General features: G+C 36.3%; 1 protein-coding gene and 1 pseudogene across 1 annotated transcript; both read right to left on the reverse strand.

The window, feature by feature from the left end:
• Positions 1-1,181: 1,181 nt before the first annotated feature.
• LOC131938638 (uncharacterized) lies at positions 1,182-8,405 on the reverse strand. The gene is made up of 5 exons (XM_059296744.1): positions 8,337-8,405; positions 7,626-7,828; positions 3,505-3,630; positions 2,789-2,862; positions 1,182-1,670 (listed from the first exon to the last, which is right to left on the reverse strand). The coding sequence occupies exons 1-5, from the start codon at positions 8,359-8,361 to the stop codon at positions 1,466-1,468; spliced, it is 633 nt and encodes a 210-aa protein (XP_059152727.1). The 5' UTR covers positions 8,362-8,405; the 3' UTR covers positions 1,182-1,465.
• A 7,790-nt stretch (positions 8,406-16,195) lies between these two features.
• On the reverse strand, positions 16,196-16,777 carry LOC131938650 (large ribosomal subunit protein uL11-like; annotated as a pseudogene).
• Positions 16,778-17,696: the final 919 nt, after the last annotated feature.

Raw genomic sequence — 17,696 nt, forward strand, 5'->3', positions numbered from 1 at the left:
TATGTATTAATATGACATTAATGACTGTCTAGTTTTGTGACAGGTACATAGGCTACAACTCACTGAATACCCCTCTCTTATCTCTACACCAGAGCCACTAACTCACCTATTGTATAGTTTAGCGACACCATCCATATTAAGATCAAAATTGTAATCGAGATGGAGATGGTGGAGTAAATTCTGTGAAAGCAAACACAAAATTGTGTACATTCACAAACTCTATGCAAAACACAAAATTATGTACATTCACATACCCTATGAAAAAAAACAGAATGTGTACATTCACAAATTCTGTAAAATCCAAACAAGAAAGTGTGTACATTCAAAAAATAGTAACTTGTATCATGTTCACGAAATGTTATGCAATATGGTCATTCTATAAGCGTTATATAAAACGCGTGTTTTTTCCGGTAGGTTCAAAGTATTTACATTTTTTTTCTTTACTTTGGCTTTTGTTTAGAATATCAAGAACTCTAATATGGTAGTGTCAAAGGTCAATATTAGAAAAATGTTTTTATTTTAAAATTGCATCCATTGAAAACGAAACTTTTAATAAACGAGCAATATATAATGCTCTATAAAAAATGTATACAAAAAATATCCAAACTTGCCTTAATCTTAACATTTCAAATTTTAGGTAAGAGCTGCAACAAAGGGTTGGAGAAGTTAACTTTTAGGTTTAGATTATGACTCTATTGCTTAACGTGAAGAAAATATTAAATACGAGAGCATTACTAATACGTATTAAACGGATCAATGTGAAGTAAACTTATCGCTTAGATTCCTAGAAATATGGATACATTTTAATAACAGTAGGGTAAAAAAATTACATTGACAAGCCATTTTATTTACCAAAAGCCAAAAATATGATAATAATGTACTTAACAACACATTTGTTTTACACATCAAACACAAGATAAATAATGTGCTTAAAAACAAATCTGTTTTAAACATCAAACAAAAGATCAATAGTATGTTTGACAATGCATTTGGTTGATATTAGTTCTCACACTTTAATTTGGACAGTAACAAACTCAGAACAAAAACCTTAGTAAACAACACGTTAAGCGATTTTGCATTATATTTTATATTTTAAGTTGTTGGTGATAACACTACTTATACACTTCGTGTATAAAATTCATATAACTTATAAAATCCATATAAATTATAAAATCCACGTATTTAAGAAATGCAAACATTTTCTATTTGACCGTTTTAGTTGCTTGATAAGGCGACACTAAAGGTGATAGCATAACACGCAATAATTGTATTACTCATTAAGTACGGTCAGTCTATGACCAGAAATGACATGCACAATATTATATTCATGACTAAGGTTGAATTTCCCCTGACCAAAACACGTTTCACAGATACACTTCCAAATTTGTCTTTGATTCTGTGTTACCCACAAGCTATTCACCATTAAAGTTGGCCACCGTGTTTCAGCCCTGAACATCCACGTACTTTATATAAGTTTCGCCAGCCAACAAAAGATTGTCGTCTCCCACGTGTCCTTTAAACTCACGTCCTTATGGTTCAAGGTGGCAACACAGGGGTGGGTGGTTGAGTGGTGACAGGCAAGACCCAGTTTGAGGGCCGTCTCGATGCGGCGTTCCTTGCCACTTGTCAGGGTTGAAGTCTCTACTGACAAGGTTTCTAAATTGTGACACCTATAACAAATTCATTTATCAAAACGTTTTCATTCACAGATGGGCGCTGCCTTATTGCAAATAGTAAACAACAAGAACAGAACAAACTGTAATGATTAAAGAACAAAAGCAAAAAACCTCCTAATGTTAGTGACGCTGACCATGATGTTAAGATGTGAATCAGCTACGATAGAATGCTTTTTAAAAATTCAATGTAAAGTGCATATGCATTGTCAATAAAAACCAACCCATGAACTTTAGCACAAAAATGAAGTTTGTTTTAATGTGTGGCTTAAAAACAGGAGCGAAATTAGTGAAATAAAAAAAAAGTGGTGGGCAGAGAACACCATCAGAAAGACAGGTTACAACATACTAGGTTAATGTGGAATCCTTTGGAAAAGAGGAATTTCGGAGAGCAAAAATGTCATGAAGTCAATAGTTAGACAAGTGATGGGGAGGCTGGTTTTTCAAGTCTTAAGATTTATAAAATGCATTTTGTAACAGTCAAATGTAAGATGAATGCATGCTTCGAGTATGTTTCATAAAAAGGCGATATAAATCTAAAATATAGTGTGGGTGTGCGCATGCGCTAAAGAAAGGAAGCAAGGAGGGAGAGAGCGGGAAGAAAATGGCGATGTTTTGGCAGTGAAGTCGATGTGTCAATGAACCAATAAAATCATGAAAATTTCCTGAACGTGGGTTGTTTAGTGTTATAAATTAGACTATAATATGTAATAACAAAGGAGGAGAGAGGAGAGCGGTTGGTGTTTGTTTTTTTGAGCTTGTGCCACGAATGGCAGCAGAAAAGGCCGTGACACATTTATTTGACGAAATTTACCTAGGTGCAATATAATTCGGTCAGTTTTTTGGTCGTGTCTCTAGATTAACTTCCTTAAATAGTAAATTAGTTTTGGATCATCAGTTGTTGTTTCACAAAGTAACAAAGCAGAAACTAAAAAAATATTGCAGTATTGGGGGTTGTTATGAAACGAGCAATTATACGCTAATCTATTTGGTACATGCTACTAATTTTTTATAGAAAATGGGTTTAATATGTATTTTTAAATACTTTAGGAATAGGTAGCAGCGTGGTAACACTACACAGCTAGAATAATAGCTATACAGTAGGATCAAATTACCTTTTGATCAGGTCCGTGACAGAATTTTTATCGGGAAAATCCCAAAAAATGACGTGGAGCTGCCGCAATGAGTCCTATGAAAGAAAAAGATAAGAAACTTCTTACTCGTTGAATAAATGGTTTTGTTTCATTAGGTAACATATCACAAGTTGAACTAACTCTTCTACATCAGAGTTTTATCCAGGCATCTCTTCGGGCCCTTTGAGAAAAAAGTCTGGAAGAAACGCTGTTCTACATCCAATATCAACACACACACACACGCATGCACTCACGCAAACACACACACACAAGCACACACAAACACACAGACAAACACAAATACACACAGACACACACACACTAATCAACTTAAAACATCCAAGAAAATATTCGAACAATTATTTTTAAATATGGCAACAACAGGTTAATATTAATCAAGCCAGCTAATTAAGCCAATCTTTAATCAAGCCAGCCAATTAAGCCCAATCCTACAACCTCTGCTGCCAGGTACTAGGGGAGATTGGCAGAAACAAGTCCGGGTGAAATGTTTGGTTGTTCTTCATAAGTCCAAAATTGTATCAACTATCTACCGAAGTGGAAGAAATTCGGTCTATTTAGGGTGCATCACAAATCAAGTAGCATAATAATATGGCTGGCTCTCACATATTGATACCCTCACATCTGGGAAAATAGAACTACAGTGTGAGAGCTCGCCAAACCAACCAAGAACAACATACCTGAAAGAAGTCGGTGATGTGTGCCAGGGAACGTTGAAAACTTGAACTGCTACAGCTCCAATATAATTTATGCAATGGCATACAAGGTGCCAGAACTGCATCCACTGGAAAGTCGAACTCCCGACCCTGAGAGAAACACAGAGTAATGTTTTTAGAATTATCAACGAAAACAGTAACTGGATAGATATATTAATGTGTACTGTTATAAGCCTAGTATAGGAGCGACGGATTAGTAAATTAGTTTAAAAATCACTAGAAAATAATTTGTCTGATTATATATTAACTAGCTGCATACCCGTGCTCCGCCACGCTAAATCTTTTTTAAATGTACCAACTTGGAAACAGAACAAAACCAAACACAACACAAAATCAAACACAACACAAACACACCACAAACACAACACAAACACAACACAAACACAGCACAAACATAACACAAACGTAACACAACACAAATCAAACCAAACACAACACAAACACAAATACAAACACAACATACCACAAATAAAACGCAAATACAACACAAACAACACAACACAAACAACACAACACCAGCACAAAACAAACACAACCACAACATTAGAATCGCCACCGAACAACACGCTTTCATAGGTTTCCGCGCCCTGAATTTATTTTTAAATTACCTCCCATGTCAAAATTATAAACTGTTGAATTAATTATTTTTTTTTTCGACCCTACAGTTATGAAAATGTATCCATTCTTTCTAGGAATCTAAACGATAATTATATTTGACATTGATCCGTTTAATATGTTTTAGCAATGTGCGTGTATTTAATATTTTCTTTACGTTATGCTAAAGAGTAAAAACTGTGGCGAATTTACAATAAATTTAAGTCCTTATATAAAGAAACTCTACTCTATTACTTATAATAAGACAAGGCGATGCAATGTAAAAGCTCTGCATGGCTCGATGTTTACTTTTATGGTTCAAAATCTATAGCGATGACGGAAGGAAGGACTGACACACTACAAGCCCGCTTATATTATAGATAGGCATATTGCCTAGGTCAGCTTACGCTTACCAAAAACTTTTGAGAATTTGAATGATTAACTAATCTGTGATTGCCTGTTATGTGGAATGCTTAGGGCCTAAGTTTAAACAGTTTGAGTAATATTATGTCATGCAAACCTTAATGGAGTATTTGCAAACTTATAACTCTCAAGATTCTTAGCATTGCAAAGGATTTTTTAATTGAATGAATCAAATATTATATTTAATTTACTTAACCAATTGATTTTTACAATTTAAGTACAAATAATAACTTTATTTATAACGAAATTTCTATGGACATGTAAGCTATACTTTGTAATTTTTGTTTTTCTTTAAAATAATATAACCGTATTTAAAAGGTATTACTTTAAAAAGTTAACTCCACTGTACATAGGAAAAATGACGTAGTCTTTGTTTACTTTTTCACAAAGAATTGTTTTTGTAATAAAATACGGCAACTGAACAAATCAAACGACCCTAATTGCTTTTTTCCGACGGGAATAGAGTTGTTTTTTGTTACCCTCCAGTGTCTGTCTACGATCTCACAAGGACGTAGAATTGCCCCTCTCGGGAGCCCCCGATTTTACTACCACAGAGGCATCACATACGGCCCTGGCTTTTAAAAAAAAAAATAAGCGCCATAGTGCTAAAAGTATAACCCATAGCGCCACATAGCATCATGTTAACAATAATGCAGATTGCGTCATTTGCTAAAAGTGCACTAATCAACAAAAATTAAAAAAAAAACGGATTTGATGTGGTATAAACATCAGTGTGACTGCTGCAATTTGCTAGCGTTACTAATAGTGTATTATTGGATGCTTCAGATAACAATTTCTGATTGGAACGTCTAAAAAGTAATGCTAATGACATCAAAGTTACAAATCTGTTTGGATTTTTTTACGAACAAAAAGAAACAAACAAGTTTATAATCTAACCAGCGGTCCATGTGAGTCTTTGGGGGCGGAAAGTGAAAGTTTTGTTCGCAGTCTAATTGCAACCTACCAGGGCAGCGGCGACACGCCTGGTTCAATTAATTGAGCAACTATAACGCCCCAAGTTATACATTGTCTACCACTTTGTTTATAACAAACGTAGTCGCCATCATCCTTCCAGGGGCCGCCACTGCGAAAATAAATCCCCCTCCCCCATAAACCTTCTCGGGAGTATTCATCAACTGCCTAAAGTTTTATGGCACTCGGATAAACGGTGTCGAACCGCATACGACTTTCATTTTTTTTTAGTTTATCGAATATAGAGAAGAATTACATCCTCCCGGGGCGCCGCCCTTGAAAAATTAAAAATTAGTTTTTACAGAAACCTAACCTGGAGTGTTCTCATCAACTCCCCAAAGTTTGATGATGATCGGATGAACGGTGATGAACCGTAGTCGACTTTTATTTTTATCTATTGTATATAGAGAAAATCCGCACTCTGCCAGCGCGCCATTACTGAGAATTTGATTTTTTTAGCATAGGCATCCCCAGGAGTATCCTCAAAATTTTCCCAAAGTTTCTTGGCTATCAGATGAACGGTGTCAAACCGAAATCGACTTTTATTTCTTATATACCATTTATAGAAAAATAAACAAATCGTGCCATGTCGTGGCGCAACCACTGCTAATTTGACATTTTTTCCCCGCACAAACCTCCCAAGGAGTAGTCTCAACGAAGTCCCAAAGTTTGAGTGCGGTCGGAGAAACGGTGTCAAACCGCAATCGACTTTGATTTATATACACCTAACTAGCCGTCAAGGCCAGGCCCTGCACTGGCCTCCCTGAAAAACCTACCTGTAATGGAGTATGACTTGTGTGTTTAGTAATCAGCATATACCCGGCGTTGTTTGGATTTAGGAAATATATTACTGTTCGAATTAACCCTAACCACAACCAACTAAAACCAAACACAAAAACGCAAATATAACACAAAAGAGAACGTAAACACAAACAAAAACCAAAACACAAACCAAACCACAAACGCAAACACAAAGAAAAAACAAACACAAAAAAGAACAAACACAAACAAATACAAACAAAAAAGACAAACCCAACCAAAAACGCAAACCCAATCCCAAACACAAAGAAAACATAAACGCAAACAAAAACGCAAACACAAATAAAAACACAACTGAAACCTACACGTAAACAATATTTCAAAATAATGCAAATAAACGCAAACATAAACACAAACTTAAATGCAATCACAAAAGCATACTGCTGATAATCCAGCCCGGGGCGCCAAATACCACCAAGCTGGGGCACCGGCGGAACCACCTGAATTAATTTAGTAAACGACTATAGTATCCAAACTTATTCTTAGTTTTATGCATTCAATTAAAAGAACGTAGGAGCCATAGCGAACACGGGAAGGCCCGGGGCAAAAAATAGCACCCTGTCGGGGCGTCGGGGGACGTCTGGATTTGATTTAATTAAAGACTATAGTAACTTTTCTTACCCGTAGTCTATCGCACTGTTTAGAACGAAATTATGCACCATAGCGCTAACAGGATAACCCAGGGCGCCAAATACAACCCTGCCGGAACGCCGGCGGACGCGCCTGATTAAATTTAGTGAACGGCTATAATTCCCCAAGCTTTTCCTCAAATGGAAAGATAAAAGTAAAAATAGAGGATATTTAGAAGCTGGCTTCTAAACTGTTATTGATTTTTAAAAAAATTTGCGGTGCAAAGCGATGTCATCTGTTGGAGACTTTGAAGCTATAAAACATAAACGTAGCGCTTAAAAGAAATTGTTTCTTCAATCTTTCCTTTGAAATCGAGAATGTATTAGAAATTTAAACTGCTAAATTTACGGTTAAAACGTCTGCTTAAAAAAAGGTACGTACTATGGTGAGGTAAAAAATACACGACGATCATCATGTTTTGTGCGACAGACAAAAACGAATTTCCCTTCGAGCTCAAAAAAAAACAACAGACAAAAACGAATTCCCTTTCGTGCGAAAAAAAAAAGATACAGATAATAACCAGCGGAAATTGCCGTTCCCAAATAAAAGTGTCTTTTTTTACGTCAATTGTCTTTGATTAAAAATGATAATTATAAACTCTACGTAAAGTGAATAAAATGAAAGACAGTATTGCTTGGTGAGCTCACCTTTAATGGGTTTATAAAAACTTCAACTTTGAGACTTGGACAAGCAGACTTCAAATACTGCCAGGCTCTAAAGGTAGTTGAAGGATGGTCTAATACGAAATAATCCTCTGTGGTGATAGAGATCAACCTCAGGCTGTGGCTGGCTGTCTTAGCTAGCAGGTACAGCAGGTTGTCTGACATGTAGAGGTGGCTCAGCTTCAAGTCTGAAAGTTGGGACTGGGTTCAGTTCTGGTAGTAACATTTAGGTGTGTTGCAGAGCTGTGGTAGGATATGTTGTGGTTTGGTGTTTTGTGGTTCGGTGTATTGTAGCTTGGAGTGCTATGAATTGGTGTGTTGTTGTTCAGTGTGTTGTGGTTCGGTGTGTGGTGTCTCAGTATGTTGTTTTTGCTGTGGTTTAAAGTTACTCTCAATACGTCAGGTTTGTATGCAAAAAGAGCTGCTTTTTCTTCAATACCAGCCACGAAGTTCACAAAATATGAATGTTACTTCTCTTATACAAAAACTAACAGTCCGAAAGTTTGATTATTTCTATGTTTATTATGGATGTTATATATGAAAAATAAGTATTTGATTCAGTTAGGTTAAAACAAATAAACATAATTGCTAAGGTTGGTGCATGTTGAGTCGACGCAAAAAAGTGTAAAACTCTACAGGCAAACAAATAATTTTTAAAAAAAACAGCTCGATAAAACTTGAAGAAACAAAACATACCTGATAAGTTGCTAAAACGGGACATGAAATGATGAAATGTTTCATCAGTGGTAAAACCCCCTGACCACGTATTATCAATGAGCCGGTCAATGTCCAGGGTGTGGATCGTCTGTCGGCACTGATGGCTGGCTGCAGCTTCTAGCAGCCAAAGACCTGATTCGTTGTTGTAATAAGCATTTATTATTTGGTGGCTGTTGTAGTTCGGGCATGCGAATATAATAGTTTAATATTAGCTTGTTTTAGACCAGCGTTTACATCAGCTTTACCGACCTTCATCTATACTTAATTTAGCGTGGCTTAGATCCAGTACTTGAAGATTTCGCTGGTTTTCTATCAAAAAAGCAAGTTGTTTGACCACCTCCCACTTGAGGTGAACGGAGGATAATTTCCACATCTCCATGTAAGTCAGACTGAGAGTTACCAGTTGCTGGTTGTTAGTGGTCAATAGAGCTTCGATAAACTGATACAAGAATATGAAGCTATAGCTGAGACCCCCAGCTGTCTGCGCTGTAATAGAATTGGTATTTGGTTTCAGTCATGTTGGTTCTTAAATTGTCAATGCTTAACATTGACTCTTAGCAATTTATATATGTGGGCTGGTATGGCATCCTACCCAGAGTTGACGATACACGTGACTAAATTAAATAGGCCTAGATGGAGACAGTCAACGAAGCTCGTGTTAGAATTAAATTATAATATCAGACAACGGCATCAATATGGAGTAGATTTAGCAGTAACGTATCTAGTTGGCTTGGGTGACCGTAATGGTGACTGACGGAGAAAGCTGGGGGAAGTTTATTAGTAGGGTCTGACATTTTAATCTGGTACCCCAGAACTGTGGACGACATGTAAATTAGGTTAGGCTTGACTGGGAAGTGTTGGTGCATAATTACCCTGACACCTTGACATTCGTCTGTTATTTAAGGAGGGTAGACTAGAGACCGGAAAGCAGACACACATAGCTGGGGCTAGATCTAGATGCTAGTCTAACTCTTGTAAAGCTGGCCGCGAAGGCGGGCTGATGTTGTTGGCCAAGGTGTGGTCGTGGACAAATGGCCGGATGTTATGCTGTCTTGTGCCTGTCATGTGAGATGCTGTACAGTATATGTCATCGTTATGTCAACCTGTACCTGTCGACTAGATGCTGTCCAGTACATATCGGGAGCTCTACATGTCCTGCCATGTGAGAAGCTGTCCAGTTGCTGTCTTGAGGGTGGAGAAGTTGTCCCCTAACTGTCAGAGAGATGTTGCCGCTGTAACAGTCAGCAAGATGCTGTCCAGTACCTATCGTCGTGATGACAACCTGAGGCTGTCATCAAGAAGCTTTTCTGTTGCCAGACTATGTCATGTTGCTGTATGTCTGGCTGGGTAGTTTGTGAGTAATGGTAATGAAAGTATGAAGAGTGATGATCGAAAATTGTTTTACGTTCTGATATTGTAACCCTGTAAACTATTGACTCGTCTAATAGAGGTAAATAAAAGTATTGAACTATGGGTTAACAAGTTTCATTTTTAGTTTAATTTTGGTGTTGTTTAGATGTTTTAATTCGTTTTGCTCAGGTCTGGTAAACCCCTTTGTAACAACGAGGGTGCACGGATTTGAGAGAATAAAAAACAACACCATCTCTCTATCGGTATAAGACCGATCCCTTACCTCCCCCCCCCTTCCCCGCACGCCCAACAGTTTTGGTGTCAGAAGTGGGATATATATATATATATATATATATATATATATATATATATATATATATATATATATATATATATATATATATATATATATATATCAGTTGATTGAAAATAAAATTAAAAAAGTAAGTAACCTGCACAATCGACTCTAATTTGCAGCAAAGATTTCCCCATCCTTCTGATGAAAATGAGCAAACTTTGGCTGTATTTGGTGTTTAACTTGAAGTGTACCGTGCGCCACAAGGCTGGACTAGAGAGTGTCAGCAGCCAGGATTTACACGTGAGAGCAGCGTGGTACCTGTCTGGGTTGTCCAGGTGTTGGAAGACTTGAACCAAGACCAGGTAAGGTAGACGGCTCCAGCCAGCCTCTGTAAACTGGAGGGTGTGAAGGGTTAGTAGAATCTTAAGGGGACATGCTAAGTTTTTTTCTATTTTTTACAGTTTAAGATTCAAAGCCTTTTGAATACTATTACCCTATTTGGCACATGAAAGTTAGCTAATACTATTAGCTATTTTAAAAAGTTGTCGTGAGAAAAGCTTTAAAAATATTGAAATGTAATAAGTTTTAATTTGAATGCTATAAGTGCATAAATAAAAAGTTTTAGCATTTTTAAAAGTACGGAAAAATTCAAAACGCGGAGGGTTTTTTTTGTGTTTCCATAACTACCAAAATTGTTTTTAACACTTTTTGCTGTCTAATACTAAGGCTTTGAATACTAATAGTAAGAATTTCTAAAGGTCTAAAAAATCGTACCTTTTTTAGTATCCAAAATTTTAAAAATGTGCATATTAATTACCAAACACTTTTTTTTTCGATGAAAGCTATCACAATTCCTTACTGACAAAGGTTGTATTTTTGCATGAAAAAAATTACTAAAATATGGTGAGCCTTGTTTAATAAATAAAAAAGTAGTAGGCTTTTTAGTGTTTAAATCCTGCGAACTGAGAACAACAGCAAAAAAGGGTGTTCTATAAATGACATCACACTCGTAGGGGGGGTCCATAATTTTGTGACGGTGTGTGATGAGGGGGGTGGAGGGGGGGGGTTCAAATGGTGCGACGTCACTGCAATTTTGAGTGGGATTGCAGGCTGAGGTGTGACGTCATTTTAGGGGGGGGGGTCTGGTTTTTTGTGACGAAATGTGACGGAGGGGAGGGAAGGAGAGAAAAAATCGTCAAAAAGCGTGACGTCATTTATGGATGACCCCAGAGTAACGAAACGTAGGTCACGAAAATACCATATCTGTGTAAACTGCAAAGCCGATTGTAAGCTTTGTGTTTCCGAGATGATGGGAATTAAGATTATCAAACACATGAGAAGTCCAGCTTTCCAACGATGACAAATACAATATGATATGTGACATTTGATATGTCTACCATCTGTAATATGTGATATCTCTACCTTCTCTGATAGGTGACTCATCGAAGAGCTCGATGTCTTAAGGTGATACAGTGAACAACTACATACACACACACATCCACACACAATATTTCGAACCAAAGTTCGACAAATACACTCAAAAACATTTGATTCACCAGACACGTTTTAAATCTGTTTACTAAAGTGATAACCTACCAAACCTTGCTCGGTACGATTTTCGCCTGTGCTATCAAGGTTGTCTACATTCAATATTGGGTTGTTGGTGTCAGGTTTGAAAAGTTTGCTTAGATGAAAGTACCATTCTCTCGACCATTCAATGCCCATGATCAGTCAGCTAGAGGACGACCACGAATGAAAAGCTACAACCAGACTCACGACGTTCTGATGTGGTCCCAGGATTCTTGCTGGTTGCAGTGTTACTCTGATTTACTTGAAAACATTGGTTTTATATTATCACATTGACAACATCTGAGCAGAGTTTCTTCCAGGCATCTCTTCGGGGGGGCGAAGCCCCCCCGAAAAATTTTTACCGCCCCCCCGAACGAAATGAAATTTATATAATTTATATAGAAAATATATACTTTTAAGAGTGTCCGCCCCCCCGAAGAAAGTCTACCGCCCCCCCGAAAATTTCAAGTGCCCCCCCGGAGAAAAAAGTCTGGAAGAAACACTGCATCTGAGTTTTTAGAAAAGTTAACAAACGCGGGTCAGTCAAGTATTTGTCAAAGTCTCAGGTATATGACACTGCGTCAGGTAGATATATTGTATCTGTTAGTTTATTAGTCATCTGTCAGTATGCTATGTATCTATCAGTACTTCAACAATGAGACAGTAGTAGGCGGTCTAAAAGATATATATTTATAGATTTACATATAAGAATAACACATATATACGTATAATATATATGAATGTATATTTTGAAACATATAGATTCGCACAAGTTAAAAATATAATCTAACAAACCATGTTTAAATTCCTAAAGGCTGGTTTATAGTTTTAAGTGTGGGGATTCTCTTTGAAGTCGCCATCTTGGATCTGCGCAGGATAAAATTAAATGCCAAACATAATTTGATGACGTTTTACGAAAAGTGACAAGTGCTAACTTCCGTATAAATATACTAGCTGCATCCCGTGCTCCGCCACGGTAAATCTTTTTTAAATGTGCCAACTTGGGAACAGAACAAAACTAAACACAACACAAACGAACGCAAAAAAACACAAACGAAAAAACAAACACAACACTCATAACATAAACACAATTTAAATGCAATCATAAAGGCATATTGCTCACAGTCTAGCCCGTAGCGCCAAATCGATTTGACCCCCCCCCCTTAAACTTTCGATTTGCACACCCCTCAGACTTTCGATTTGCACCACTTTTGATTTGAAATTCCCCCCCCCCCCCTCAAACTTTCGATTTGCGCCCCCCCCCCCTCCCGCCCTAAAACTTTCGATTGCCACCCCCCCACCCCCCGCAAATTTTTTCCAACCCACTTTGGCGCCCCCTAAGGCATAAAAGATTGCCTTTTATTAATCCATGCTAATTATAATTTTCTAACAATAATTTTCTCTTCCACATCTGCACAATTTGCATTCACATGTTGCTAATTATATTATTCCCACAATTATTCCGTCTTGCAATTTTGCATTCACATTTTTAGCGTCAGTTCAATTTATTTTTAAATTACCTCCTTTGGCAAAATTACTAAACAGTTTAGTTATGTTTTTCTACCCTACTGATGTTATGTTATTAAAATGTACAGAACAAAACAAACAAAAACACAACACAAACACAAACACAAACAAAACACAACCACAACCACAACACAACCACAACCACAACCACAACACACGGTAAATCTTTTTTAAATGTACCAAGTTGGGAACAGAACAAAACTAAATACAACACAAACGAACGCAAAGAAAAAACAAAAACGAAAAAACAAACACAACACTCAACATAAACTCAATTTAAATGTAATCATAAAGGCATATTGCTCACAGTCTATCCCGTAGCGCCAAATCGCGCCCTTTCCGAGCGCCGGCGGAAAATTTCGATTTATACCCTCCCACCTCCCTCAAACTTTCGATTTCCACCCTCCCCCCCCCCTCTTGCTACGCCTCTGTTATAAACCCCTAGCTTTTCCGCAAATAAATTAAAGGCAGTATTTAGAATATCCGTGTTTTACCGACCATATTGCACTTTATAAATGCATGCATTTTTTTCAGTACTTTTAAAAATTTACAATAAAGTTTCATGACTAAAACCATTGCGCACCTAATGAACGTGATGACTTAATATAGTAATGGAGAATAGTTGATTAAAAATTGTAATTAGTAAACAGTACATTCAGTGAATAAAATAAATAAAAGATAGCCTTTTATCAATCAATGCTAATAATAATATTCCAACAATAATGTACTCTTACACGTCTGCATAATTTGCATTCACATTTTGCTAATTATATTATTCCAACAATTATTCCGTCTTGCAGATTTTGCATTCACATTTTTAGCGTGAGTTCAATTTATTTTTAAAATACCTCCCTTGGCATTATTACTAAACAGTTTAATTTGATTTTTCTACCGTACTGTTATTATGTTATTAAAATGTATCCACTTTTTCAAGGAATATTAACGAAAACTATATTTGACATTGATCCTTTTAATATGTTTTAGCAATGTGCGTGTATTTAATATTCTCTTTACGTTATGCAAAATTGTACAAACAGTGGAAATTATAAAATAGCTCTATGCCACTATATAAACAAACCCTACTCTAATACTTATAATAAGACACTGCGGTGCACTGAAAAGCACTGCGTGGTGCGAATGTTTACTTTTATGGTTCTAAAAGCTATAGCGATGACAGAAGGAAGGACTGACACACGCTCAGCCCGCTTATATTATAGACTAGCTGCATCCCGTGCTCCGCCACGGTAAATCTTTTTTAAATGTACCAACAGAACAAAACTAAACACAAAACAAACGAACGCAAAAAAAAAAAAAAAAAAAAAAAAAAAAACGAAAAAACAAACACAACACTCATAACATAAACACAATTTAAATGCAATCATAAAGGCATATTGCTCACAGTCTAGCCCGTATCGCCAAATCGCGCCCTTTCCGGTGATTTGCACCCCTCAAACTTTCGATTTGCACCCCTTCCCCCCCCCCCCCCCGCCGTAAAACTTTCGATTTCCACCACCACCCCCCTCGCAAATTTTTTCCAACCCACTTTGGCGCCCCCTAAGGTCGGCACCCGGGGACATATGCCCCCCCCCCCCCACTTCGCTACGCCTCTCCTATAAAACCCGAAAGATAGAATAATAATTAGAAAACAGTATAAATAATAGGCAGTATCTATAATATATACAATATTTCACTTTATCCATTCACGCAATTTATTTCCAGCACTTTAAATTTTAAAAATTTACAATAGAGTTTCATAACTAAAACCATTGCGCACCTAATGAACGTGATGACGCGTCTATAATAGTGCTGAATAGTTGATTAAAAATTATAAGTAATAAACAGTAGGGCCTACATTCAGTGAATAAAATAAATAAAAGATTGCCTTTTATCAATCCATGCTATTTATAATTTTCTAACAATAATTTCCTCTTACACATCCGAATAATTTGCATTCACATTTTGCTAATTATATTATTGCAACACTAATTCCTTCTATGACGAACGTATATTTGCATTCACATTTTTTATTAGCGTGAGTTTAATGTATTTTTAAATTACCTCCTTTGTAAAAATTAGAAAAGAGTTAAATTAATTTGATTTTTCTACCGTACTGTTATTATGTTATTAAAATGTATCCACTTTTTCTAGGAATATAAACGAAAATGATATTTGACATTGATCCTTTTAATATGTTTTAGCAATGTGCGTGTATTTAATATTTTCTTTAAGTTATGCAAAAGAGTAAACACAGTGGCAATTATAAAATAGCTCTATGTCGTTATATAAACAAACCCTACTCTATTACTTATAATAAGACACTGCAGTGCACTGAAAAGCACTGCATGGTGCGATGCTTACTTTTATGGTTCCAAAAGCTATAGCGATGACGGAAGGAAGGACTGACACACTACCAGCAGCGTTATATTATAGATATAAATTAAAAATAATAATTTCATTATCTAAGTCTATTTCCTAATAATTACCTACACGTATACAGAGTATAGAAGAAGTATGGTAATTGTGCTGAGTAATGAAATAGGTATTTTATCCGTTTTAACCGGTAAACGGAATCGATGCTTAACCTACTTCCAGATACTCAAATGCCAAAATGATAGTGTTCCTGTCAGTGGCGTAGTGAGGTCGGGTGTCACCCCACCCCGTAAAAAAATGTATATATATATATATATATATATATATATATATATATATATATATATATATATATATATATATATATATATATATATATATATATATACATGTACTAGGTATACTGCCTAGCTTCGTATATATATATATATGTATATTTAAATGTATAAATATATAAATATATAAATATATATATAAATATATATATATATATATATATATATATATATATATATATATATATATATATATATATATATATATTTATAATTTTATATATATATATATATATATATATATATATATATATATATATATATATATATATATATATATACATGTACTAGGCATACTGCCTAAATTTTCAAATTTTCCTTGAGAATTTGAATGATTACTTTATTGATGATTGGCTGTTATGTGGAGTGCTTAGTTGTTTTTTTTTTGTTGTTTTTTTTAAAGAAAATCTCTCATTTATTTATCTGGAACTTCAACTTCTCAACTGTTGATCTTCTCAATAACTGAATGAGGTGGAAGCTTATCAATGGTACAGCCAATGGCCTGTGCAATTCCGAACACTTCTTTTACAGTGCCAGAGAGTTCTTTTAGCCATCCTGCGAGAACGATTTGTTTAGCTATCTTGATTATATCATCAATTGTCAAACTGCCATTATGCTTGACATGTTTAACCTTCTTTCTCTCTCAAGGAGGTTCTTTTAATGCACGAATGATTAGTGCTGCTGCACTAGGAACAACCTCTACTTTAGCTTGTCTGTTCTGTACTACAAACTTTACTGTTATTTTGAGACCTTTCCAATCAGGGGTTCCCTTCTGAATGTCATCACCAACTTTCTTTGGAGACAAGCCCAAAGGTCCAATCTTAGGAGCAAGTGAACAAGTGGCTGGTACTTCACCTCCAACACCTCTGCAGTAAACTATGGAGGTTGCGCCTGGATCAAATTTAGGAGGCATTCTGAGACACTAAAACGACGGTTATGATGTTGGATGAGTCCTGATAGACACAACCAAATTACTGGAGTGCTTAGGGCCTAAGTTTAAACAGTTTGAGTTGTTTCATGTCCATGCATCCGTATATTGGGGTTTTTCACGAGAATAATGTTTTTTGTTACCCTCCAGGGTCGGTCTACGACCTCACAACATATCAAGGTAGGGGTCGTTCGGCAAATGTGTTTTTCGAAATATAGCTCGTAGAAGGCGCCGGTCAGTGAGGTCAGATTTGACCCCCTTTTCGTGAACTTTGTGGCCGACCGGCACAGACCCCAGTGTTCTATTGCCCCAAGACAGGAGCCTGCCAAATTTGAAGCGCCGTCGGGCACCCGACCACTTTGTTATATATATATATATATATATATATATATATATATATATATATATATATATATATATAAGTATGTATGTATGTATATAGCCTACGCATATGAATATGTATTCACATTTTTTTTAATGTATTCAACTTTTTACCCCCCCCCCCCCCCCTCATACATGGATTAACACACCAGTTATTACGATTCTCAACCACACCGTTTACCTCAGGCATATTTTAAAACGTTACGTTAATGTAACTTCCCCCCACTCACCCCCTCACCTCACCACACCACACCACAAGGCGGTTGCTTTAAACTCTGCTTAGATATAATACTAACGATTTTTATCTATAGACGGTTATAAATACAGCTCGATGTAGCATTTTGTCTCTATCATTAGCAGGTTTACGTCATGGTGTAACCCCCCCCCCCCCCCCCCCCCCCCCGCACCCTTGTTAGGATTTGTCAAATTTGACTTAAAAGATGATTTACCACTCTAATAAATAACTTAATTAAGTGGAATTATCATTTTTCTGTAATTATATTGCTTTTTTGCCTTGGTGTCTGGATATTCTTCCGTGACTTTATCAAAGAACAGACTACAAGACAGCAGTTGTTTGTATT

Source organism: Physella acuta, unplaced genomic scaffold (genome assembly GCF_028476545.2).
Source record: "Physella acuta isolate Inbredline_101_S28 unplaced genomic scaffold, ASM2847654v3 ptg000254l, whole genome shotgun sequence".
NCBI classification, from domain to species: domain Eukaryota; kingdom Metazoa; phylum Mollusca; class Gastropoda; family Physidae; genus Physella; species Physella acuta.